General features: G+C 35.6%; 1 protein-coding gene and 1 long non-coding RNA gene across 2 annotated transcripts in view; one reads left to right on the top strand and one right to left on the bottom strand.

Moving 5' to 3' along the window:
- The first annotated feature begins 11167 nt into the window (after window positions 1-11167).
- Window positions 11168-23630, top strand: NIPSNAP3A (nipsnap homolog 3A). The gene is made up of 6 exons (XM_050761870.1): window positions 11168-11446; window positions 14525-14735; window positions 16456-16614; window positions 18107-18256; window positions 22604-22690; window positions 22779-23630. Exons 1-6 carry the CDS (start codon window positions 11387-11389, stop codon window positions 22853-22855), a joined length of 744 nt encoding a protein of 247 aa, XP_050617827.1. The 5' UTR covers window positions 11168-11386; the 3' UTR covers window positions 22856-23630.
- The window catches only part of LOC126937951 (uncharacterized), a 33939-nt gene continuing 18939 nt past the window's right edge, over window positions 11569-26568 (bottom strand). Inside the window, exon 6 of the long non-coding RNA XR_007719909.1 lies at window positions 11569-12248. This is a non-coding gene — a long non-coding RNA (uncharacterized LOC126937951). The remainder of the gene's footprint in view (window positions 12249-26568) is intronic.

Below are 26568 nucleotides of genomic sequence, written 5' to 3'. Positions count from 1 at the left end.
AACAGCAATTTTTGGCATAATGTGCTTTTTGTGATATTCCTTCATATATTTTTGGCTATTTCTGAGGGGATTACTGATTCCTCAGGCGTATCAGATAACCTTAGCAAAAAGAAATGTATTTTCTCCTACAACACTTATTCTGCAATTTCACCTTTTCAATACAATGAAAACAATGAATTTTTTGATAATGCCATTTCTATATATCCACATAATTTCTCATAAATCTTTTTTTTTTTTTTTTTTTTTTTCTTGAGATGGAGTCTCGCTCTGTCTCCCAGGCTGGAGTGCAGTGGTGCGATCTCGACTCCCTGCAAGCTCCGCCTCCCCGGTTCACGCCATTCTCCTGCCTCAGCCTCCCGAGTAGCTGGGACTACAGACGCTCGCCACCACACTGGGCTAATTTTTTGTACTTTAGTAGAGACGAGGTTTCACCATGTTAGCCAGGATGGTCTCGATCTCCTAACTTCATGATCTGCCCGCCTTGGTCTCCCAGAGTGCTGGGATTACAGGCGTAAGCCACCACACCAGGCCTCTTACAAATCTTGTAACATTGCTACAAGATTGATGTACAATAACAAAGGCTAAATGAGGGGATAGATACCCCATCTTCCATGATACGATTATTACACATTGCATGCCTGTATCAAAACATCTTATGACCCCATTAATATATATACCTACTGTGTACTAACAAAAATTAAAAATTAAAAACGAATTTATACACAATTACACAATCATTCACATTTCCCGGGGCCTTTTCCAATCTGGAACCTTAATAAAAATTAAAAAGCTGAAGTTCAATTCAAGTAATCTCTAAATTGGCTGAGCTGTTTTCTATGCTACTCATATTTTCACACCAGATGTGGGACACAAAATGATTTAAAATGTGAGGCAATATTGGTTAAGGGCAATGTAAGTAAATAGTATTTGTATTATAATAATGATTCAGGTAGTTAAAGAATACAAATATTAATATGCATGTCATAATGTATAAGATTATTTTAAAATCGGAAGTGAGACTTTACTCAATATAGCGAGCACCTCTAGTATTAGTGATGAAAGGACTACTGAGAATAAGTTTTACACTTTTGATCAAAAGCTTTAAATTTCAAAGCATTTTTTTAATAGCAAAAATGCATAATTCAGTCACTGAATAACAAACAAGAGAAATTATTGAAGTAGATCAATCAAGACAATTAAATGGCAAAGACCTTAAATCATATTTATCTTGGTTCAGAAGGAAAATATGTCTTGAGAAAAACATGCAGATTTAGATATCTCTGTGTTTAAAGTCTTTAACTTTCTTATAGGTAAACTGAAATTCTGGAAAAGAAGCTAACTTTAAAAAACAGTGGAAATAGAGACAAGTAAAATAATTCTATATAAAAGGCACAAGGCAAACTCTATATTTCTCAGCTTTGGGTTAGGCTGGAAAACTTTACCACATTTTGAAACTAATTATCTTACCATAACAGTGAAATTATTAAAAGTCCTAAGAATGATTGAGCAGACATATATAGTGTATGCAAAACTGCATTATGTTTCAATATGTGTGTATATTTATGACATTAGTATTTGCTTTAAATCTCTTCTCTAAGATACTGAATTATGAAAGACAGAATTTATTTTATTCTTAATTAATTAATTTATTTATTTATTTAGGAGACAGAGTTTCACTCTTGTTGCCCAGGATGGAGTGCAATGGCGCAATCTCAGCTCACAGCAACCTCAGCCTCCCAGGTTCAAGTGATTCTCCTGCCTCAGCCTCCTGAGTAGCTGGGATTACAGGCACCCAACACAACCCCCGGCTAATTTTGTATTTTTAGTAGGGATGGGGTTTCTCCATTGTTGGCAGGCTGGTCTGGAACTCCCAGCCTCAGGTGATCCACCCACCTTGGCCTCCCAAAGTGCAGGGATTACAGGCATGAACGACCATGCCCAGCCTCCTTTTTATTTTTATAACATAAAAAGAAAAATGATAATCATCAAAATAAACTTCTCTATATAGATACTTCAGAAGACACCTTCCTTTTTGTTCTTTTATGTCTGTCATTCAGTCTAGATTTTGCAGACTTATTTGGTAGGCACACTTAAATTTCAAAATCTAAAACTTACAAAAAGTGGTTTTCAATAAATATTTTTAAATATTTTTAAATGTTTACAATAAAGTATATCACTTTTTAAAATTAATATATAAATATATAAGCATATTTATAAATAAGCAAAATGGTAAAATGAATATCTAAAAGGAAATATGGAAGTTGGTCTAAGAATGTCATAATGCTTCCCATACAGACTATTTATTACAGTTTTTAATAAATGAAGCATAGTCTGCTCTTCATAATGAATAATCCTATTATATTTTAATATCATATAGCATATAGTGTTTATTTTCTAAAATGCTTTTCATAAAGTAAAAATGCCATCAATTAAAACAGAAGGCAAAAATCAATGGAATACTATCTTAGATTGTTTAAGCAAAAGCAATGAAAACTAGAATTCTGTATAAAATTATCTTTCAAGAGAGAAGGCAAAATAAAGACAATTTTGGAAAAAAACGATTTTTTTAACACTCAGAAAACCCTTGAAAGAAAGAAACTGTCCCTTAATAAAATGAATGGAATGGAAATCACTTTTCATAGAAAATAAGGAAATTGATAAATACATGGGTAAATCCAAACTGTCACTGACTTTGTGAAAAAAAGAGAGAGAGCAATTAGGGGACTTAAAAACAAAATAAAAATGAAACCTAAGATACAAATAACATGGAATATGATGAGAGGGGTTAGAAATCAGAGATGAACATTTTGAAATCCTTCTACTATTCAGGAGGATTACAAATATATTAAGTAGAGATCGCATTAAGTTAAACACCCATCTTAAAAATTGCAACAATCTGTGTGCATGTGTGTAACTCTGCTCAAATAGTAGAAACTGTTTTAAAATCCAATAAAATGTTTATAAAACTAAGGATGCATTGGGAAAGAAAGCAAGTCTCATTGAATACCAAAGAATCAGTATCATTCAAATCACAACCTATGTCCAAAATACAACATATTAGAAATTCATATTAAAAAAAGAAACTTGAAAAATGTCTTTTTTTTTTTTCTTTTTTTTTTTTTTGAGATGAGTCTCACTCTGTCGCCAGGCTGGAGGGCAATGGCGCGATCTCGGCTCACTGCAACCTCCACCTCCTGGGTTCAAGCAATTCTGCTTCAGCCTCCTGAGTAGCTGGGACTACAGGCGTGTACCACCACACCCAACTCATTTTTGTATTTTTAATACAGATGGGTTTTCATCATGTTGGCCAGGATCTCGATCTCCTGACCTTGTGATCCACCCGCGTTGGCCTCCCAAAGTGCTGGGATTAGAGGCGTGAGTCACCTCGCCCAGCCCAAAAATGTCTTTTAAATGTGGAAATTAAAGACCTACTTTTAAATAATTCACAAGTAAAAAAGATCATGATAGACATTTCAAAATATGTATAACTTGATAATAATTACCATAAAAATTTGTGATAAAGAAATACTGCAGTCAAATACATACACTAGGAAATACAAGAGATTAAAAATTAATACACTAAGAATCTGACTCAGAAAAAAAGGAAATGGCCTACATTCACCATATCTATTCAACATAGTACTGGAAGTCCTAGTCAGAGCAATCAGACAAGAGAAATCAGAAAGGAATCCAAATCAATAAAGAGGAATTCAAATCGCTGCTGTTCACTGGTGTGATTGTATACCTAGAAAACCCTAACGACTCATCCAAAAAGTTCACAGATCTGATAAATGAATTCAATAAAGTTTCAGGATACAAAATAAATGTACAAATCAGTAGCATGCTATACACCAACAGCAACCAAGCTGAGAAACAAATCAAGAACTCCATACCTTTTACAACAGTTAAAAATAAATAAATAAATAAATAAAATACTTAGAAATATACCTAACCAAGGACGTGAAAGATCTCTACAAGGAAAACTACAAAACACTGCTGAAAGAAATCATCAACAACATGAACAAATTGAAACACATCCCATGCTCGTGGATGGGAAGAATCAATATTGTGAAAATGACCATACTGCCAAAAGCAATCTACAGATTCAATGCAATTCCCATCAGAGTACCATTATCATTCTTCACAGATCTAGAAAAAACCATCTTAAAATTCATATGGAACCGAAAAAGACCCCATGTAGCCAAAGCAAGAGTAAATAGAAAGAACAAATCTGGAGGTATCACACTACCCAATTTCAAACTACACTATTAGACAAGGCTATAGTTACCAAACAGCATGGTACTGGTATAAAAATCGGCATGTAGGCAATCCGATTCACTGCCTGGGAGCATGAATGGCTACTGTGCACCAAAAAGTGTAAAGTTGACTCATTAATTCCACTTACAGGGATGTACCCAACGACATATCTACAAAATTACTCATTGAAGCATTATTTATAAACATGTGGGAATATTTAAGTATCAAAAGAGGAAAGAGGAACAACGTTTCAATATGCTCAAATACTGGATTGTAAGAGAGCAAATAAAATGAGCCAACCAGCTCTAAATGGCTTATTTTTTTACCTTTGGCAAACCACCTAACTTCTTTAAGCTTCCTGTTTGCTGTGTGTTTTAGTCTAAAATGTAAATATCAGCTTTACAAAGTGAAATGAAAGAGAGTAAGAAAGGACTTAAGTAAAAGGTATACTACATAAGAGCATGTAAGAAATATCAGATATAATAAAATCTGATCCTTTGTCAGTAAACAGGCATCACTGACATTCTCTGAGAAAAAAAGGGATGAGAACCAAACATATGATTTGAGAATATTAAGTAAATATTTATTAAAACCTTTAAAACCCTTTACACCTTTAAAACCTTGCCTTTCGGGCAGCCAAGTAGGTATGAGAATTAACCAAAGAGGGTTCAGTTCTCAATAAACAGGTAATTATAAAAGAGACTTTAGTAATATGGATTAAGAAATATGCTTCATTCCAAAAACAAAAAAGAAAAAACAAAAAACAACAAAGAGGCAAAGGACCAATTGTTTTCGTTTGTTTTTGAAACTCTCACCCAGGCTGGAGTGCAGTGGTGCATACTTGACTCACTGCAACATCCACCTCCTGGGTTCAAGCGATTCTCCTGCCTCAGCCTCCCAAGTAGCTGGGATTACAGGTGCCCGCCACCACACCTGGCTAATTTTTGTATTTTTAGTGGAGACAGAGTTTCACCATGTTGGCCAGGCTGGTCTTGAACTCCTGACCTCAAATGATCTGCCAGTCTCTGCCTCCCAAAGTGCTGGGATTACAGGCGTGAGCCACAGCACCTGGACAGACCAACTGATTTTTAATAAAAATAAACAGGACTTATACTGAGGTACCCTCTAAAATTATGACTTTTATTAACTTTCTTCCCAGTTTTCATTTTGTGCTAAGTGAAAGCTTCAGATGACTCCAAGGGAGTATGAAAATTGGGAAATGTATTTTTTTTTTTTTTTTTTTTTTTGAGGTGGAGTCTCGCTCTGTCGCCCAGGCTGGAGTGCAGTGGTGCGATCTCGGCTCACTGCAAGCTCCACCTCCCAGGTTCATGTCATTCTCCTGCCTCAGCCTCCTGAGTAGCTGGGACTACAGGCGCCCACCACCATGCCCGGCCAATTTTTTGTATTTTTAGTAGAGACAGGGGTTTCACCATGTTAGCCAGGATGGTCTCGATCTCCTGACCTCATGATCCGCCCATCTCGGCCTCCCAAAGTGCTGGGATTACAGGCATGAGCTACTGCGCCTGGCAGGAAATGTATTTTTTTAATACTCAGTCTCTTTATATGAGAAGAAAATAATTTTGGATATGAAGGCGACTTCTAATAGCACTATTAAGTTATCATGAAAAGACAACTTAGAATGTTTTTCAGAGGGAATATTAATCTGAGAAGTTCTAGTTTCCCACAGACTATTTCTGTTAACCTTCAAAAGAGATAGTGAGGCATTTGAACTTAGATCAGAAAGAACGTATGGGAAAACCTTAGGCAGTATCCTGAAACACCTAACAAGGAGCAAAAGAGGCAATAGGCCCCTTTTGGTTGGACACAGCCTACTTGCCCCTTATATGAAAGTTCTAGCTCTCAATACAACATTGAGAATAAATAAAATACAACCAACTTAAAAATGCTATAAAAACAATCAATGAGGGCCAAGTAAATCTAACTCAGATTAGAAAGTTAATCAATTACCCAGCTAGCAGGTACCTGGGACAACTTGTGGAGGTAAAGAAAACACTGGAGAGCACTGAATAATGAGTGTTCATTTGGAAGAGGAACTTAATGAAAAAAATATGTACAAATAAAGTGTGTAAGTGCTTAAAGCTAGAAGATGTCTCGACTTAAACACCTAGAAAAAAAGCCATATATAATAAGAAAAATCTGAAACAAGTATTAAAAGGTTCAGGAATATTTGTCTAATAAAATTTCTCCCCAACTCCAGTTGTGAGGCACAGGGATTATTCAAAGAAAAGATCTGCAAAGCCTATTTTAGGAAATAATTGTATTCACTGATGTCAGGTTTTAAAATGTCATTGGCCCTAAAATTCATTTTCCAATGGAAAACGTAAAGAAAGTCAATTAATTTTTATATATAGAAAGAGGTAATAGATATATAAACATGTTTATGTGTTTTAGAAATAAAAATACTTTATAAATAGAAAAAATTTAAATAAATTTCTAGTATATTTAAATATTAAGCTATTCACAAATCTTTACTGCTATTTACTCTAAGAACTCTAGTTGAAAAGAGACTAATACAGAAATATCAAGACATGCTGACCCCCTCAGAAAGCAGGAAACAGTGGTGGTTTTTTTCTTTTTTCTTCGTTAAGGCATTTAATTCAATGTTCAACATACAACACGTGCTTAACAAATATTTGGTGATATTTTAGGTCTCTTTTTAAAGAAAACTGAAAAACATTGATTTGCATTTTTATTACTTTTTATTATTATTAACCCACTTTATTATTAGTAGTAACCTGCCTTTACAGAAGTTTTTCTTCTATACACAATCCAGTATCACACACAAAAAAACTAAGTCCACTCTATAAATACCTATAACTTACATTACAGGAACTCAAAAGTAACAGAAATAGACATATGCGCACAGTTGACGCCTAATGAAGGAAAAGTGAGTCTATGCCACCATCTAGTGGCTGCAGAATAATAAAGCACCAAAAGAAAGTATACCCAGGGATGTAGTACCAGAATATAAGCATCTAGAGTTTACATGTAGAGCTACTGCCCTACTATTCAGTTGGGCCACCATTGGCACTACCTGGCCTATTCGGTTGGGCCAGAATTGGGTCTACCTGCTTGCTTCTGCATAAGTCTGACCTTTGAAAAAACCAAGCAGGAACACCACCAAGTAGATTGTTTCCTTTGCTCACCTCATACAATTTCCACCATCTTTCAATGGATACCTATTTGTTATGAAAGGTAAAAAAAAAAAAAAAAATGCATCTTCACACTCATCAGACCAGATGGGCAATAATAAAAAATTGGTCAGGAAAACTTCATAGACTGCTATCAAACAGTCTAGCACTATTTAGTGAAGATGAATATGTACCTCACTGATTACCCAGCAATTCCACTCCTGGGTATGTAATCCAGAGTAGTGATTTGTAATCTCCAGTACACAGATCCTGAGTGAATCTATGAATAGAATTCAGAGAGTCTGATAAGTTGGAGGGATAACAGTTCTGTCTTTATTGGCACCAACTTCTAACTAAAATTAACAATTTCCTTTGTTTATGAAGGTAGGCAACAAACTACAATATTAGCAGGACCTGTGACTTTGTAACCAATAAATATCATAGATAACGTCAAATTCCATTTATAGTTGTTGCAAATATACAAAAATTTCTTCCACACTTATCACTACTTCAAAATTACGTCTTTTACCCCCACCATTAGATACTGTTATTTAGTGCCCTAATAAAGAAGCGTGTCTATTTCTTTTTTAAAAGTTTTCTTTTATATTTCATTATTCTAGTTCAATTTTTCATATTTGTTTTTTGTATTTTGATTATTCTAGTTCAAGTTTTTTTCACTGTATTTGTTTTCTTTGCAACCCTATGTATTTGTTACACATTTAAAAACATTTGGGGTCCATAAATCTCACAAGATTTTGAAAGGACTTTAAGACACAAAAAAAGGTTAGTAATACCTGCCCTAGAGAAATTCTTCTGGCAGAACCAGGACACATCTACAAATAAATTCAAACAGCTTTGTTTATAATAATCAGATGGACAAAACAACAAGGTATTTTCATGTAATAGAATAGCATATAAAAGGGATGTGAATTATTACAACTGCATTAATGTGGGTGATTTGCAAAATCCTAAAGTTACAACTAACAATTATGTAACAAAATAATAAAATTAGTTAATAAACAATCTAAAATAGGCAAACCAAAGCAATATACTCTTTAGAGTTATATACAAATGTAGTTGGATTATTTCAGAAAAAATCAATGTAATAACACAAAATTTGGGATCATGGTTACTTGAGGGAATTGGAGGAGAGGGTGGTAAGAAGAATGTGGCCAGGAATTAACATGTATTGAGCTTCTGAGTTGCTGGCAATACCCTTTTTCTGAAGCCTTGTGGAAAGAGCACAGATATTCACTTTTTTATTTTCCTGTAAAGTGTACAGGTATCTCATGTACACTTTTCGTGCCTATGATAAATGTTTGATGTTACCTTCTTAGGTCATCTCTGTCTATCCAATCCAAAATAACTACCCAGTTACTCTATATCATATGAGCCTATTTTAATAATCTAGTATTTTTAGTATGATTTTTCTATCTTTGAATTATCTATCCTTTGGACTATTTGTCAGAATGTCAAGATATGCAACAATAATTTTCAAAATATTTATCCTATACATTTTCCAGGCAGTTTAGGGCTATGTTTTTTAAAATAGCCACAGAACATTACATTTTATTCTGTCTAAAAGCTATTTTCCACTACAAATCTAAAATTACCTTAATAATCACATATCTTTTAATAATAAATGGTAAACTGAACTGCTTTTACAATTGGGCTTCAAAGTCTGTGCCACTTTGTAGCAATGAACCTGAGAAAATTCTCTCTTCGGACTTCACCTTTCTCATTTACAAAACAGAGATAAAGCTTAACTCACAGTATTTTGATGATATTTAAAACCCGTGAGAAAGTGAATAGGAGAATATTTTAGCTACTTAGTAGCACTTGACAATGTTTAGCCATCTCTAAATTGTAGCCATGAATTTTGCCCCTATCTGTATTTTCCTCTTGGAAGTTCCCTGTATCTTTCTGCTGAATGGATGAAGTTTATGATGAGACTAGGGAATGGCAAAGCTACAGGGTAGAAGCCTGGCTCCCTAATTTACTGTGTATAGAAGAGCTACCTGCCAACTAGAAAAACCCACTTTGTATTCTTATAAAAAAATAAAATCCTATAGTCTTTGAGTAATAATACACTTTTTTGTGTGTTGATTTGCAAGAGCTATTTAGTCTACCCTAATTAACATATAGTTAAAAGATACTATCAAATGCTGAGTGTTCTGACCTTCTTCCCTCCTCAGCCTCAGGAAACTGGCAGCAAGGCTTTTCCCACACAGATAGGATACTGGAAGTTTCCCGTCCCTAACACCGACTACACAAATAAATAACTTGCAGATAACAGTTTGGGGGAGGGGATACAGCCTTCAGTGAAATACCCAAGTCAGATCACCTCACAGTGAAGCCCACTATTTGAAGAGATTCACCTGTGCTTACAGTGCTTTTAACATTTTTTCTCACCCCAAAACATACTTTTAATGTAAACATCAATAGATGCAGGAAGGAAAGTGTATATTGAGGGAGTGGTATGAAGAAACCTAAATCCTAAATATCCAAGTCAATAGCTAGAATCCTAAGCACTTTTAGAATTCCACTAGCACTTTTATTCTTCGTATCTTACTGTATTTTTCTTTATATTATTTGACAAGCCCTGATATATTTACTCTTCATTTGTTTATCTGTTTCCTCCAACATGGATGTTCCAAGAGGACGGGACTTTGAATTTTGCTCAATTCTGTACCCATTTCTGGAAAAGTGCCTGGAACATGGAAGGAATTTAGTAAATATCTGTTGAATAAATAAATGGATTGGCAATTACAGGGTTAAAAAAAGGTCTAATAAAATAATTTACTCCTACAGATCTGATACAAATGATTTCTTTAGTCTTGCACGGTTACAAATGGCTGTCTCTCTTCTAGAAAAACTGAGGCAACCCTTCCGAAATAACTAATTTTAAAAAGCCTCCCTTCCTGTGAACAGACAATTCCAAAGCTCTTCCACAAGGCACAACCAATACAACCACAGGTCATGGGCCTATAATACCTACCTAGTCCTCATGATGTAAGCAATATTACATTAATGTGTACAATAATGTAATTATTAGCAAGAATAATGTAAACATTAATATAGATTACTGTAAATTAATAATGTAATTACTGTAAATTAACGTAAGCACTATTAGATGCAGGATGACAAGTGAATTTGGGGGCAGTGGCATCTATGAGACAGACATAAATCCTCATCTGCCACAGAAGGAAGTCAACACATACTATCCATAACTGAAAATGCAAGAAGCAGCAGAAAATACTTCTTACTTAAAAATACGGAAACAAGCATTAAATGAAACAGCTTAAAATGTTGAAAGGTGGTTACTCTGGGAACTAATACTCCAGGACTGGGAGGACTAGACCAGGGTATGTTTAACTTTGACTTTTCTATATCAGGCTCGGGGCTGCCATTTCTCTGAGTTCGTGGAAAATTTAATCTAAATCTTTATTAGGAGCCTTATAAGATGGAGAACACATTTATTGCAGAGAGGTCAGGCTCAAGTAACACGTCTATCACAACATCTAAAACTTAAGAAAAAACCTCCACGAGTTTAAATACAAAGCACTGCACATGCACGCACTCAACACCTCTCCTTCCTTCTCCATGGACAACACACCCACAAACCCCACACATTTACCAATCTACACAACTGAGCATTGGAGCGAATGAGGTGAGGGCCCAGAAAGTTGCAGCAGGAACGATCCGAGCCCTTCAGTTAATTCTAACGTCACTTCTAACGTTTGGGGCAAGAACGTTTCAGGAAATCAAGGGGGACCAACGCTCAGCGCAGGAGAGAAAGGCAACAAGCTACTGGACCCGCCGCGCCTCCCGCGCCGGGGTGGAGCTGACCCCGCAGAGCCCCGCCCCAGCCTGCGTCTGCCAATGGTCCAGGAGCCGCTCCTCTCCACTCGGGAAACCTTCAGAGGAGTCTCAGAAAGGACACGGCTAGCTGCTTTTCTCAGCGCCGAAGCCGCGCCATGCTCGTCCTCAGAAGCGCCCTGACTCGGGCGCTGGCCTCACGTACGCTGGCGCCTCAGGTACCGGCCGCGGGGCGCCCAATCCTTCACCCGAGGGGAGGGCAGGGGTTGTTCCGGGATGGTGCGAGTCATGCGCATGCGCTCTCCGCCACACGCGCCCAAACTTGGGGTCCCGCGCCGCGGCCGAGGCTCTAGCGCGAGCCCGGGAACCCCGAGACAGTGGTCCCCGGGACGCACGTGAGGAGGAGGCCGCTGCTAGGGGAATACCCCCAGCCGGGGTCGTCTCGCGGGCAGTCGCAGTAAGAGAGCTTTTCTAGCCTGGCTGCCACACCCACCGGGACACTCCCATGGCGTCGTTGCTGCGTTTTTGCCGCCCAGCTAGGTCGCGGCTGCGGCCCAGGGAGCGCTCCCACGTTGTCATCTGGCGCTGTCGAGCCGCCGGTGGAGTTGTGGCTTTCCAAGCCTCCGCCCTCTCTAGACATCAGCTTGAAGGAGGGGAGGGAATTGCCAACCAGCCGCTCGCAACGAAACCGGCCGCCCCCTTTTAAATGAAACACAACTTCCGAGCATTTCTCGGAGACCCTTGAAAAGGAGGCCCAGGGTCCCGGTGGGGCTGGACCCTGCCCGCCACCCGCGCTCCGTGTGGCCGCTCCCCCAACCAGGTGGGACCGGAGCTTCCTATCAAATAGGACGATGACAGACTCTTTTAACCTTAGATGAGAAATGGACAAAATGGAGCTTGTGATTCTGCCCTAACTTTCGGGAGTGGCCTATTCTGTGGCTCCAACCTAGAAATTTCTTTTCCTTTTCATGTGTAGGACTTTACTCCTTTATGAAGGGGCAGGATAGGAAGGGGAGTAACCTCTCCTAGAGACAGACTGAGGAACACTAAAGAACAGCAGCTAATGTCCATTCACCCCGGATTAACAATGCAGTCTTTACCCTAATGATTCTCCAGTGGCGCAGGGCCAGGAATTACATCCTTATGGCATGATTCTAAACTTTGAGTTTTTAAAAATGTCCATCAGTTGTTCTCTTGTAAGTGAAGTGGAGGTCGTTGCTGGTGGGAATCATCCCTAACTTGGAGATAAGGGAGAATGGACGACTCATGATTTCTGCCCTAGTAGTTAAAAGTCATCCCTGCAGCAAAATTCTCAACTCCCATCCGGGTCCCCCACCATACCCTGCTCCCCTGCGGTCTTCCTTCTCTGGCACCACCTGTCCACAGCTCTCTCTCTCTCACTGTAGGTTCCCTACTATATATTAATAATGCCAAAAATTGTAAAAATATGTACCTTTGATGAACTATGTTATCCTCCAAATACAAATTCCTCGAGTCAACCTGAAATCTAGTTGTCACAAATGCCCCATTGGCCTATCTCCTGATATATTTTATTATAATAATTTTGAAATTATGGATACTAGGCACTTGTTTCTCTACCAACATTGTTACTAGAGTTTGGTTTAAAAGCACAAAAAGAGTGTCCATGAAAGTCAGGGGCAGCTGCAGTTGTTTGTTTTGGTAGGCTTAGTCATTTGAGCAATAAGAATATAACTCAGACACGAACAGAATTAACTCTAGATAATTATCATTAAGCCTTTTCATACACAGTTACATAATTTTGTATTTTGTAAACAAATATATCAGCAAAAGCCTACTGCTTTCAAACAGACATACTGGCTAGTCAATATAAGCCCTAATTTGTCCATAGCTTTGTAGGTATCAAAACTGTCTTAATAGATTATTCTGGTGTAATCAACTTCAGGAAATGGCACATGCTAATCAAACTTACATAAGATGGATTTATAAGAATATCACGAGTGCCTGTGTGTATACCATGCATGTATATATATATGTGGGGGTGTGTGTGTGTGTACATATTACACATAGATACCTACATAGAGGATAACCTTTGGTGAGGTATTTCTTACAGAAAGTTCAACCAGAACACAAATTAGAAATTTACAGTGAGTGTATGACTATTACAAAAGGAATTAATGGTTCTTAAGCGATATTTTCATCAATGTGGTATAAGTGGATTCATTAAATGTTGTTCACATTGCATCGTAATTAGAAACTAATAATCAGAAAATTTTGACTCTGAATTTTTTTCTCAGCATTCATGTTCTACCACTATATTACAATACAATTGGATAGGTCAGAGCTTTTTGTTGCATTAGTTACATTCCAGTCCTATTTTTGATCAGTGGTTTACTTCATTGCATTTAGGAAATACTTTGACCTGAATTGTAATTTCCATTTTTTTCAAGAACCTAAGAGTTTTCTGCTAGTAAACATTTTTTTTTCATTATGCCTGCAAAAAGTTACTTGCATAGTTAATAAAGTTCTTTGATGTGCATAACTGTAACACATATGCTCTTGACTAAAGATGCAATATTGGCTAATAGGAAAACTTTTGTAAATTTGTTAGAATCCTAATTGTAGTTCTTGGATAAAGAAGTACCATTAAGATCTCAGCGCCTTCTTATGAGCAATTTCTGAAAAAGTGGCTAAAGTTGACAGTGAACCCCCACTAGGAAACAGTAACATACACTCAGCATATTTAAGAGTAGTTGTCTTTATTGACGGCTCTATGTAAACAAATGTATATGGGAGGCAGGAGAATAGGGCCTCAAGGCAGGGAACCTAAGGACTTCCTAGAACTAAAACACTTCAGCTATGACAAGAAATATCATCTCCATTTACATAGGGTGTACACAGAGTAAATGACTTTGTAACTTTATGTCATCCTCTTCATTTATATATGGCTTACACCAAGTAACCAATGGGACACCTCTAGAGGGTACTGAAATCCCAGAAAATTCTGTAACCAGGCCTCCTGAGCCACTTGCTCAGGCCCACTCCTACCCTGTGGAGTGTGCTTTCATTTTCAGTAAATCTCTGCTTTTGTTACTGAATTCTTTCCTTGCTTTGTTTGTGCGTTTTGTCCAGTTCTTTGTTCAAACACCAAGAACCTGGACACCCTCCATCAGTAACATACTGAGAATTGACAACAGAAGTACAAACATGAGTAATGAGTCTATGAATGTCCCTTATACCAGATTCAGATTTGGTTTTAACACAGTATAATGAATCCTTTCTTCTCAAGGTATTTACATTTGTCTTATCTTCTTCAGGTGTGCTCATCTTTTGCTACAGGACCCAGACAATACGATGGAACATTCTATGAATTTCGTACTTATTACCTTAAACCCTCAAAAATGAATGAGTTCCTGGAAAATTTTAAGAAAAATGCTCATCTTCGGACAGCTCACTCTGAATTGGTTGGATACTGGAGTGTAGAATTTGGAGGCAGAATGAATAAAGTATTTCATATTTGGAAGTATGGTAAAGAGTCATCCAGTTTTGGCGTTCAGTATAGATTTTCATTCTGTTAAATGTAACATAAAACTTAGTTCTTGGATCTATATTATTATAGATACATACAGGATAACTAAGACTTTTGAAAAACAATACCAAAAAAGTAAATTCAGTTCTTATTCTTCCCAGTGGTATACCTCTAACCCCTTGCTTAAACATTACATTATATTACATTATAAATTGGAAGACATAGCATCTCATATATCAAGCCATAAAATTGAGAACTAGACTTTAAACCTCAGAAAAATGTTAAAATGGTTTGCTGTAAAGACAGTTCATCAAAAATTTAAAGCAGCAATTTTTAAAGTCCAAGTGGGTGAAGATCAGAAAAGGAAAGGAGAAGTACCTTTTCTTTTTTTGAAGCTAGGGGACTGTATATCAGTATTTTAGCAGAAATAATTCAACCATTTAAGGGACTTTACGGATATGGAGGTTTATAGGGGATGATGGTTAACTTTCAGTCCTCACTGAACTCTGAGATTTAATAATTCTATTATGTTTACAGACCACATTTGTTTCATATCTGTACCCCCAGAGTTTTGAAGAATTCACTGTTACACTACTCTAGGGAGGTAAAAGAAAAGGAATGAGGGAGCGTTCTTCCCGTGTTCAAACTAACCTATGCCTGGTTTAGTAGAGGAAGGAGAATAAGTTATAAGAATGCCCAGAATGCTTGTTACTCCAGTGTCTACATCAGGACTTGATGATACCTAAATAATTTTTAATAATTTCATTTAGTGTTTGGTTTAGAGTTTTTCCCTGTTATAATAGAAAAAGCCCCATTAAAATACAATTTATGCTTTAGATGTGGTACAAGTTGTATCACAGCCCATTTAAAAAAACTAAGTTCTGATATACCTCACTTAAGTTGTAAGATAGATATTCTTCCTTATCCCAATGTAAACTATATGAAACTCTCTTACCATTAGTATTATGAGGTCCTAACAGTAAATATAGTACTAGGCCCATATGTTGGCAAATGTATATAACTGTTTGGGTAGCTTAAATAGAAGAAAAATAAGTGCTGGGGAGAAAGAATGGATGACAATAAGAGAATCAGCATTATTTATTTGAAATCTATTTGTTCAAAGGAGAAGAGGCTTAAAAAGTACAGTTTAACTTCACTCATGTTAAATTTGATTCAAGGTGTTTTAACTTCACTCGTTAAATTTGATTCAGGGTGTATCTGGACTTGACTACCCACCACCACCAAAGGAAAACAGTCTTTCTCTAAACTAGCACTGTAAGTTAAATGCCTCAATCAAGTAAGAATAGTTCATATATACTGAGTATTAACTAGGTGCCAACCACTATTCTAAACTCTTTTCATGTGTTAATTTAATCCTCATACAACCCTGGAGGTAGATGTCTTACTATCTCAATTTCACAGAAACTGAGGCAGAGAAAGATTCAATAACAACCTAATTTCACAAAACTGCCTACTACGTGGTCGAGCCTATAAAGCCTATTATGTGACATTACAATTAGTTTGCATTTCTGCTGCCCTTTTTGTCCTTGAGCAACTTCAGGGCAGATGGTCACATCTGTTTAGTTGGTGTCGCCAAAGGCCTAACGCAAGGTTCTTATATGGCATCAATGACCATTGCTGATTTGAATGAAACCCAGAAAAGTACAGGTGATTTAAAACTGAATTTTTTAATTTTTCCTTATTCTTTTCTTCCCACAGATAATTTTGCTCATCGAACTGAAGTTCGGAAAGCCTTGGCCAAAGATAAGGAATGGCAAGAACAATTTCTCACTCCAAATTTGGCTCTCATTGATAAACAAGAGAGTGAGATTACTTATCTGGTACCATGGTGCAAAATAGAAAAACCTCCAAAAGAGGGTAAGTCCTTCCTTCTTAGTCACTGAGTTTTGATGAACAAAATACTAAAGAACTTAAGTGATATAAACTGAAGTTCCTTTGGAAAAAAATAAAATTAATCCTTTGTTTTATATAGGAACATACAGTGATTGTTGAGGTAAAAATAAATGGGAGCTCTTATCCCATCCTTTAAAAAAATGAGCATAAAATAATGAGATATTTTTCAGATTGAGACCTTGCAGATTTGTAAGCTTAACTGTGTTATAGAAAAAGCTGACATGGTCAGTAGAAGTTGAGAATTTCTGCACTGGGAGCAGGGAACGTATTGATAGGTAAGGGATAGCATATGAAGTTTTGCCATAATTTTAAAATAATATGATCTTTAAAATGTGAAAGTATTTCCATAAATTATAACTAATCTTAAATCATTAAATACAGCTTTGCTTATAACACTAACTATTTGGGGGAAACAGATTAAGTGAAACTGCCAAGCTATATTACTTTAGTCTAACTTTTTTGTCTTCTTTCTTGTTTCTCAGTTTGAAAGTAATTGCTTAAGATTTGTCTTCTTGCTGATTTCACTTCTTGCTGACTTAAAGAAACTATTACCTCAATCCAGTTTTAAACAAAGGTCAGATTAGAAAAGATAAACTCATTTAAATGTTATTTTACTTCCCCCATTATTCCCAACTTTGTAGTGTATTTAGGTTACAAAAAATTTACAAACTCTTCTTTGGATCTTTACCTACTTAGGTGTCCCCTCAGTTCTCAGTACTATCTAAATAAAATAGTTCACTTCTCTGACAGTGTCAAATCTTGGTTCTCCTCCTCTGTGTACATCATTGCTTGGAAATTTCTGCATGTTTTTCCTACTTGTCCCAGAGTTTGTTTCTCTCCACCAGCTCTATACTTCTGTCCAAAGTGTACAATACTTTTCAAGTATTTACTTGGATATTTAGGACAAATAAAACCATCTCTTTAGCTTTGGTTTTTTTTCCTCCAGAATTCAGAGACTTCACTTCGGGTCCACTCTTTCCTTTGCTGTTCCTGTTAAAAATGGAAACTTACAGGGAGAAATTATATGAAGAAAAACATAGTGGAAATTGGAAAGAATGAAAATATAGATTGGAAAATTCTTCTTTTATTCTTTTATTTTCTAAAAGCATAGACTCATACAGCTCAAAATTCTATTTCATTATACATTCTCAACAGTTTTTTAACAAATTTTATCAATTAAAAATATTTTAGATAATAGTTTATAATAGCTTCCAGTTCTTTTTCTTTGTCATCTGCATGATTAAGCATAACAACTCACTCTTAAACGTGGGCAAGGACTTTCTAAGCATAAAAGCAAAGAAAGACAGTGCAAATATAATAAACATGTCTACATAATACATATGCATGTCTCATCCTCCAAATCTGTGTCTGTAGATAGTGAAAGACTTTTCACTGAGAAACGTGATTAGATATTGCTTGAATGTTTTCTGAAAAATTCTTTTTCTCCCTATTCCAGGAGTCTATGAACTGGCCACTTTTCAGATGAAACCTGGTGGACCAGCTCTGTGGGGTGATGCATTTAAAAGGGCAGTTCATGCTCATGTCAATCTAGGCTACACAAAACTAGTTGGAGTGTTCCACACAGAGTATGGAGCACTTAACAGAGGTACAGTTGTCCATTTCTTCTTATATGAAATTGTAATATATATTGTGACCTAAGTTCCTTGGGTCAGTTTCTCTCTTTCTCATTATAGAGTATATTTTTTTATTTATTGCCAAATGTTTAGTTTTTTGTAATTTTTAAAATTGAGAAAATCTGTTTTACATCTTATTTATGTAGAATGTTAACTTATGAAACCTTTTTCAAATGCTGAATAACTATTTTCCCTGATACATCAAAATGATTAAAATTTTTAAACTGAAGGAACCTCAGCTGGGCACGGTGGCTCAGGCCTGTAATCCCAGCTCTTTGGGAGGCCGAGGGGGGCGGATCACCTGAGGTCAGGAGTTGGAGACCAGCCTGGCAAATATGGTGAAAACCCATCTCTACCAAAAATAGAAAAAATTAGCCAGGCATGGTGGTGGGGACCTGTAATCCCAGCTACTCTGGAGGCCGAGGCAGGAGAATCACTTGAATCCAGGAAGCGGAGGTTGCAATGAGCCAAAGTCGTGTCATTGCACTCCAGCCTGGGCGACAAGAGCAAAACTCCATCTCAAAAAATAAAAATAAAAATAAATAAATGAAGGAACCTCAAGAAATAATCTGTTACTTTCATCATTTCTTTTTCCTCTGAATGTACTTTTACTGATTTTTTTTTAAATAATATTACTTGGGGTAGGGAGATTATCTCTAAGTAAAAAGGTAATATATGTTTTATATAAAAATTAAAGCCCCTCATAAAAATTTACCCATTTTCCACCACAGTTTTATATATATCTATATAGATATAGTAAATATATATATATTGAGGTAAATTTATATATGGATATATTTATTTAATAAAACACATATTTGGGGTATTTAACTTGTAATGTTAAAAAACATTTCAATCAGAATTTCAAGATTTGTGGCAAATTCAGAAAAACATTTGTAAAGTTTATCTGAAAGGATAAAAGAACCGAAGAGGCAGCTCACACCTGTAATTCCAGTGCTTTTGGGAGGCTGAGGCTGGAGGATTGCTTAATCCCAGGAGTTTGCAACTAGCCTGGGCAACACAGCTTGTCTCTACAAAAAAAAAAATTAAGAATTAGTTGGGCATGGTGGTAAACACATGTAGTCCTAGCTACTTGGGAGGTGGAGGTGGGAGGATCTCTTGAGCCAGGATTTCAAGGCTGCAGTGAGCTATGATTGCACCACTGTACTCCAGCCTCTGAATGACATAGTAAGACCCTGTCTCTTAAAAAAAAAAAAAAAGTAACAAAGAAAGGATAAATGTCTAAGAATAGCTAACAAATATTTGAAAGACTCATCATAATATCCTGTTGCCTTTCTATTATCTATGTCCAATGGACATCTCAAACCTAATATACCCATCTTTATGCAGAAATTCAACTTTTTGTAATAATCTATCATAAGAAAATAGAATATATAAAAATAGATGTATATTCAGGTTGGAAACTACATGGAGGAGAAACTGTTATGAAAATTATTAGATGCCTGTCTCAGACCATATGTGAAAATAAAGTCAAGCTGGATTGTGTATTTTAATGAAAAAAATTTAATCCATAAAATTGGTAAAACAAAATGTAGATGAATTTATTTAATAATGTGGATTGGGACTATATTTGTAAGCCAAAAGCAAATGAAGAAACTATGAAGAAAAAAAAAATCAACTTATGATTTTATTATACAAAGGCTCAAACTTTCTGGATGCCTGAAAATCACCATAAATGAAATTCAAAGGCAAAAATAAAAATAAAAATTTATGCAAAAGTAGACATGCACGTGGCTACTAAGTATATATTAAAGAAAATGCATATTAAAACAATAATGAGATGCCATTTATTTACCTAATAAAAGGCATACTTACATGGATATAGTATTAGGTCAGGAAAAAATAAGTACTCAAATACTGTGCAGGGTTCGTATTAGCTTAATCTTTCCCCAAAATTTGACAATACAAATAAAAGCCTTATTTTTATTGTTTTTGCCAGTATTACTTCTAGAAAATATGCCTGGGTGTGTATGTGTATAGGTGTGCTAAATTATATAGAAAAGAAATTTGAAAGTGTATAACATACATAGTAGTCATATTTCAGTGAGATAAATAGTTAAGTCTCTATGTTAATATTCTTTTTTTTTTTTTTTTTTTTTTTTTGAGATGGAGCCATGCTCTGTGGAGTGCAGTGATGCGATCTCAGCACCCTGCAACCTCCGCCTCCCTGGTTCAGGAGATTCTCCTGCCCCAGCCTCCCAAGTAGCTGGGATTACAGGTGTGTGCCACCACGCCCAGATAATTTTTGTATTTTTAGTAGAGACAGGATTTCACCAGGCTGGTCTCAAACTCCTGACCACAGGTGATCCGCCTACCTCAGCCTCCCAAAGTGCCGGGATAAGAGGCGTGAGCCACCATGCGCAGCCTCTACCTTAATTTTCTATACTGCACACATATAACTTTTATTTTTAAAAACAACTACTGAAAATGTGTGTTCATACACTTTTTCATCTTAAATTCATTGTCAGTGTTAGGAGAATTGGTAATCAGTACATCATTTCTGGAGGACAGTGTATACTATATACACTGTATGTAAGTATATATATATAAGACATGCTTCTCAGTTCTCTCAACTTAAATTCTACTTTATATTAAGGAAATAATCAGATTCAGACTGCCTGGATTTAAATCCCAGGTATACTACTTACTTTTTGACTTTGGGTAAGTAAACCTCACCATACCTTAGTTTTTTCATCCATAAAATGATAGATTATTATGAGGACCTAGATTATTATGAGAATTAAATGAGTTAATACATTAAAATGCTTAAAACTAGGCCTGACACATAGTTGTCATTCAATAAACATCAGTAGTTGTCATCGAAAGTATTATTATAAACACAGTTGTGCTCAAATGAAGTTTATGTTAATATTGTTTACATTAAAGAAACATTGGAAATGTAGTATGACCTTTAATACATGTGTAATACAGAAATCAATATACATGTACATCATATGATATACTTATATAAGCATAAGCAAATATGCTTATATATGTTTATTTGTATAAATATACAACTATATATAAAAATTCAGGCCAGGCATGGTGGTTCACACCTGTAATCCCAACACTTTGGGATGCCGAGGCAACAGGATTGCTTGAGGCCAGGAGTTCGAGACCAGCCTGGGCAACAAAGTGGGAACCTGTCTCCACAAAAATAAAAATAAAATTAAAATTAAAAAATAAAAATACATATATACACAAATAAAGAGATACACCAAAAATAAAATTACAGTTTTTTATCTGCATTTTCCTGTACATCTAACATTTATATATTACAATTATAAAAACTTCATAAGCAATTTTGTACAAGAAGAACATTTATTCCAGTATTTTATAGAATACTGAAATACTGGAAATAGTCTAAATAGTCAACAATAAGGGCTGGCATAATAAGTTGCTGATTCTCTAAGGAGGAATTTATATAACCATTAAAAATTAATATTGCCATAGAAAATACTGTTGATTTTTAAAAACCTGTTACTAAATCTGTTATTATAGTATACATTCAGACCTTGATTTGGTTTTACTCATATTTTCCAAAGGAAATACAATAAATTTCCATAGACGTTTTCTCTATACTGTTAACATTATGCCACTTTTAATTTTCTTCTTTGTATATTGTAAATTTTTAATAGTAAACACAATTTCCTCATAATTTTGCTTTTTTAAAAATTAAAGGAAACTGTAGTAGGAAGTCATAAAATTTGGGTCTTGTCTTGATTGTGCCTCTGTTTGACTTTAGTACTTCCCTTTTCCAGCCTTCTATTTCTTCATCTATAAAACCAATTTGATTAATTTATCAATTTCTCTAGCAAGTCTCTGACCCCTCTGAAATCTTATCAGTAACATATTTAGTTTTACCTTTTTGATATCACTATTTTGATTTAAAGAATAGGATGGTTTTGGCCAAGCACGGTGGCTCATGCCTTTGGGACGCTGCACTTTGGGACGCTGAGGTGGGTGGATCACCTGAGTTCAGGAGTTCAAGACCAGCCTGCCCAACATGGCAAAACCCCATCTCTACTAAAAAAAAAAAAAAAAAAAAATAGCTAGACATGGTGGTGGGCACCTGTAATCCCAGCTACTCCGGAGGCTGAGGCAGGAGAATCTCTACAACCCAGGAGGCGGATGTTGCAGTGAGCTGAGATCGCGCCACCGCGCTCCAGCCTGGGTGACAAGAGTGAAACTCTGTCTCAAAAAAAAAAAGAATAGGATGGGTTTGATTCATTTTTCTGTTATTTCTTATTTGTTAAGGCCCTGTTTTTTTAGAAACTACTTGTGGTTTGTTTCTGCAGTTCATGTTCTCTGGTGGAACGAGAGTGCAGATAGTCGTGCAGCTGGGAGACATAAGTCCCATGAGGATCCCAGAGTTGTGGCAGCTGGTAAGCTGTTTGACTAGGCATGAATTATTTTTAGCACAAATGTGATTCAGTCAGTAACTCTATATGCCCTTCTGAAATGTTTTTCCAGTTCGGGAAAGTGTCAACTACCTAGTATCTCAGCAGAATATGCTTCTGATTCCTACATCGTTTTCACCATTGAAATAGTTTTCTACTGAAATACAAAACATTTCATTAACTGCTATAAGATGTGTCTGCTAATGGTGCTTAAATTCTCCCAAGAGGTTCTCACTTTTATTTGAAGGAGGTGGTAAGTTAATTTGCTATGTTTCTTGCATTTTGAAGGCTACATCTGTGCTTTGTAACTACCACTTCAAAAAATAGTTGTGTTTACTTTCTCCACGGTATTTCAGTATCTGTCATACATTAAAAATACTTGTCACTGTTTTAAGATCTTGACTCTTCATTTGTTTCAGAATATCTCTTCTACTTTATTCTGACAACTCTTTGCTTTATAGCATTTTCTTGTACTCAAATGATAATGGTAACATTTCCATGCTTGTGACAGCATTTTTAAATAATATATTTTATCAACCTTTCCATCATGTCTGTTTTCCTGTTTTTTTGTTTTTTGTTTTTTGTCCAGTAACATTTATTTTATAATACCAAATAGCATTCATGAAAATTAACATATTTCTTTACTGTGGAAAACTACATTGTCATTTGTGACATCTATATTAAATACGGTTTTCACATTAGTTATTTGTCACTTACTTGGAAAATGATGCTGTTAGGTCCTGGTATTAAAAATCTAGAAAAGATTTGTTGGTTTATATGCTGAAATGTCTTTATTTATAATTAATTTTAACTAATATTTACTTCATTTTGGATCCTGTTTAACAAAGATACTTGAGACATACATTTGTTTTAATGAAATCTTTACGGATATGGAAATGTTTGCCCTAATAAAAGCCTACATATACATTCTGGTTCTTTTTATTAAGAGTTTTATATATTTATCTTCTCTGAAGCTATTGCTGTGTTACTATAAGGTAATGAGACAGTACCAATTTACCATCTTTACTGTAAATATTGTTACCTCAAGAAAATTGCATACCACTAACCCCAGAATCAGTTTCTTTAGTACTGTCACAGATGTGGTAGGGTTTCCCTATAAACAACTTAAATTTTTGTTTTAATTGAGTGTTTCCTATTAAAGTAGATTTGGTACTTCCAAGACTATGAAATCTATATTTACAGCTATGTTACTTTTACATTTCTATGTTATTTTATATTTCTATTTACACTGCTGTTACATATAGCAAAGGGAGTAAATTATGAATTAGCTATCTGAGGGAAATTGGAAAAGCAGAAAGTATAATCATCCCTCATTTATCTTGCTCCCTGGGATTCAAAGGACAGATGAGTTTCCTACTAAGGCAAAGAAGACCCAACACTGGAGGTAAAAACCTATCACGGAAGTTAGAGGCATTGGCTCTGAGTTTTGTCTAAGAGTCTTCCATCTCAGTGTTTATTTGGAAAGTTTTCACTCAGGAAATTTAAGCATCTAGAGTTTACGTGTATAGCTGCTGTCCTCCTACCCAGTTGGGCCAGCATTGGATACACCTCTCCTGCTTTTGCATGAGACTAACCTTTAAAAAAAAAAAAAATGCAAGAACACCATCACGATTGTTCCTTTTGCCCACGTCTTATAATTCCCGCCATCCTTCAACTAATACCTGTTTGTTATAAGAGGTGTAAAAATGTGTCTTCACAACTCATCAGATCAGATGGGCAATAATAAGAAATTGGTCAGGAAAACCTCATACACTGCTATTAAGAAAATACATTTATAAAACAGTTTGGCACGATTTAGTAAAGATGAATATGTACTTAACTTATGACCTAGCAATTCCATTCCTAGTTATATACTCTAGAGTAGTGGTTTGTACACAAATCCTGAAGGAGTCTATGGATAAAATTCAGAGTCTGATAACTTGGATGGGTAAAAGTTCCATCTTTATTGGCACCAACTTCTAAGCATTTCCTTTGTTTGAGAAGGTAGGCAACAAACCACAATATTATTAGCAGGACCTGCAACTTTTTAGTCAATAAAAATCATAGATACTATCAAACTCTATTTGTAGTTGTTGCAAATACAGAAAATTTATTTTACCTTGATCACTACTTCAAAATTATGGTATCTCTTACACCTACCATTAGATATTATTTAAGATCTTATAAATAATAGGTCTATTTCTTTATCAAGAATTTGCTTTTAGCAGTCCTAAGCAAAAAGAACAAAGCTAGAGGCATCACATCACCAGACTTCAAAATATATTACAAGCTATAGTAACCAAATAAGCATGGTACTGGAATAGAAACAGAAACAGACCAGTGGAACAGAATATAGAACAGAAATTAATCCATACATCTACAGCCAACTGGTTTTTGAAAAAGTTGCCAAGAACATACATTAGGGAAAAGACAGTCGCTTCAAAAAATAGTGCTAGGAAAACTGGATATCAACATGCAGAAGAGTGAAACCAGACCCCCACCTCTCACTCGATACAAAAATTCAGCTCAGTGGGTCAAAGAGCTAAGTGTAAGACCTGAAACTACAAAAGTAGTAGAAGAAAATATAAGGGAAATGCTTCGAGACATTGAACTGGGAAAAGATTTTACGAATAAGATTTCAAAAGCACAGACAACAAAAGCAAAAATAAATGAGATTATGTCCAACTAAAAAGTTTCTGCACAGCAAATGAAACAACAGAGTGAAAAAACAACCTATAGAATGGGGGGAAAAAAAAGTATTTGCAAGCTATTCATCTGACAGGGATTCATATCCAGAATATACAAGGAACTCAAATATCGCACCAGCAATAAAAACCAAACAAGCCAATTTAAGAATGGGCAAATGATCTGAACAGATATTTCTCCAAAGGAGACATACAAATAGCTAATAAATATATGAAAAATGTTCAACATCACTCATCATCAGGAAAGTGAGAGTGAGGTATTGTCTCACCCCAGTTAGGCTGGCTATTACAAAAGTCAAAAAACAAAGCTGGTGAGGATGCAGAGAAAGGGAAAATCTTATACACTGTTTGGAATGTAAACTCTTAGAACTACTATGGAGAACACTATGGAGTTTCCTCAAGAAACTGCAAATAAGATAACCCACTACTGCATTTATCCAAAGGAAAAGAAATCAGTATATTAAAAAGACATCTTCCCTCCCCCATGTTCATTGCAGCACTATTCACAATAGCCAAGATACAGAATTAGCCTAGGTGTCCAGCAAGATTAATGGATAAAGAAAATACTATTCAGTAAAAAGGAATGAAGTCCTGTCATTCACAGCAACATGGCTGGAACTGGTGGATATTAAGTGAAATACGCCAACAAGAGAAAGTTGCACACCACATGTTCTCACTAATGTATGAGCTTTAAAAAAAGTTGATTTCAGAAATAAAAAGTAGAACAGAGGATACTAGAGGATAGGAAGGATTAGGAGGAAGAAAAGGATGGGAGACATTTGTTAAAATTATAGCTAGATAGGAGGAATAAGTTCTAGTGCTCTATACCACTTTAGGATAACTATAGTTAACAATAATATGTAGTTTCAAATTGCTAGGAGGATACTGAATGTTCTCAACACAAAGAAATGATAAATGTTTGAGATGATGGATATTTTAATTACCCTGATCTGATTACTATACATTATATGTATCACATCACCATATAACCCATAAATATGTACAATGATTCTGTCAATTAAATAATCATCCCAGATCTAAAACAGGCAAACCAAAACAATATACAGTCGGCCCTCCGTTTTGTGGATTCTGCATTCCTGGGTTAAACCAATCGCTAATGGAAGAAATTAAGGGGAAAAAATGGATGGTTGTATGTGT

Source organism: Macaca thibetana, chromosome 15, assembly GCF_024542745.1.
Source record: "Macaca thibetana thibetana isolate TM-01 chromosome 15, ASM2454274v1, whole genome shotgun sequence".
In the NCBI taxonomy this organism is placed as follows: Eukaryota; Metazoa; Chordata; class Mammalia; order Primates; family Cercopithecidae; genus Macaca; species Macaca thibetana.
This window is presented reverse-complemented; position numbering and strand designations above follow the sequence as displayed.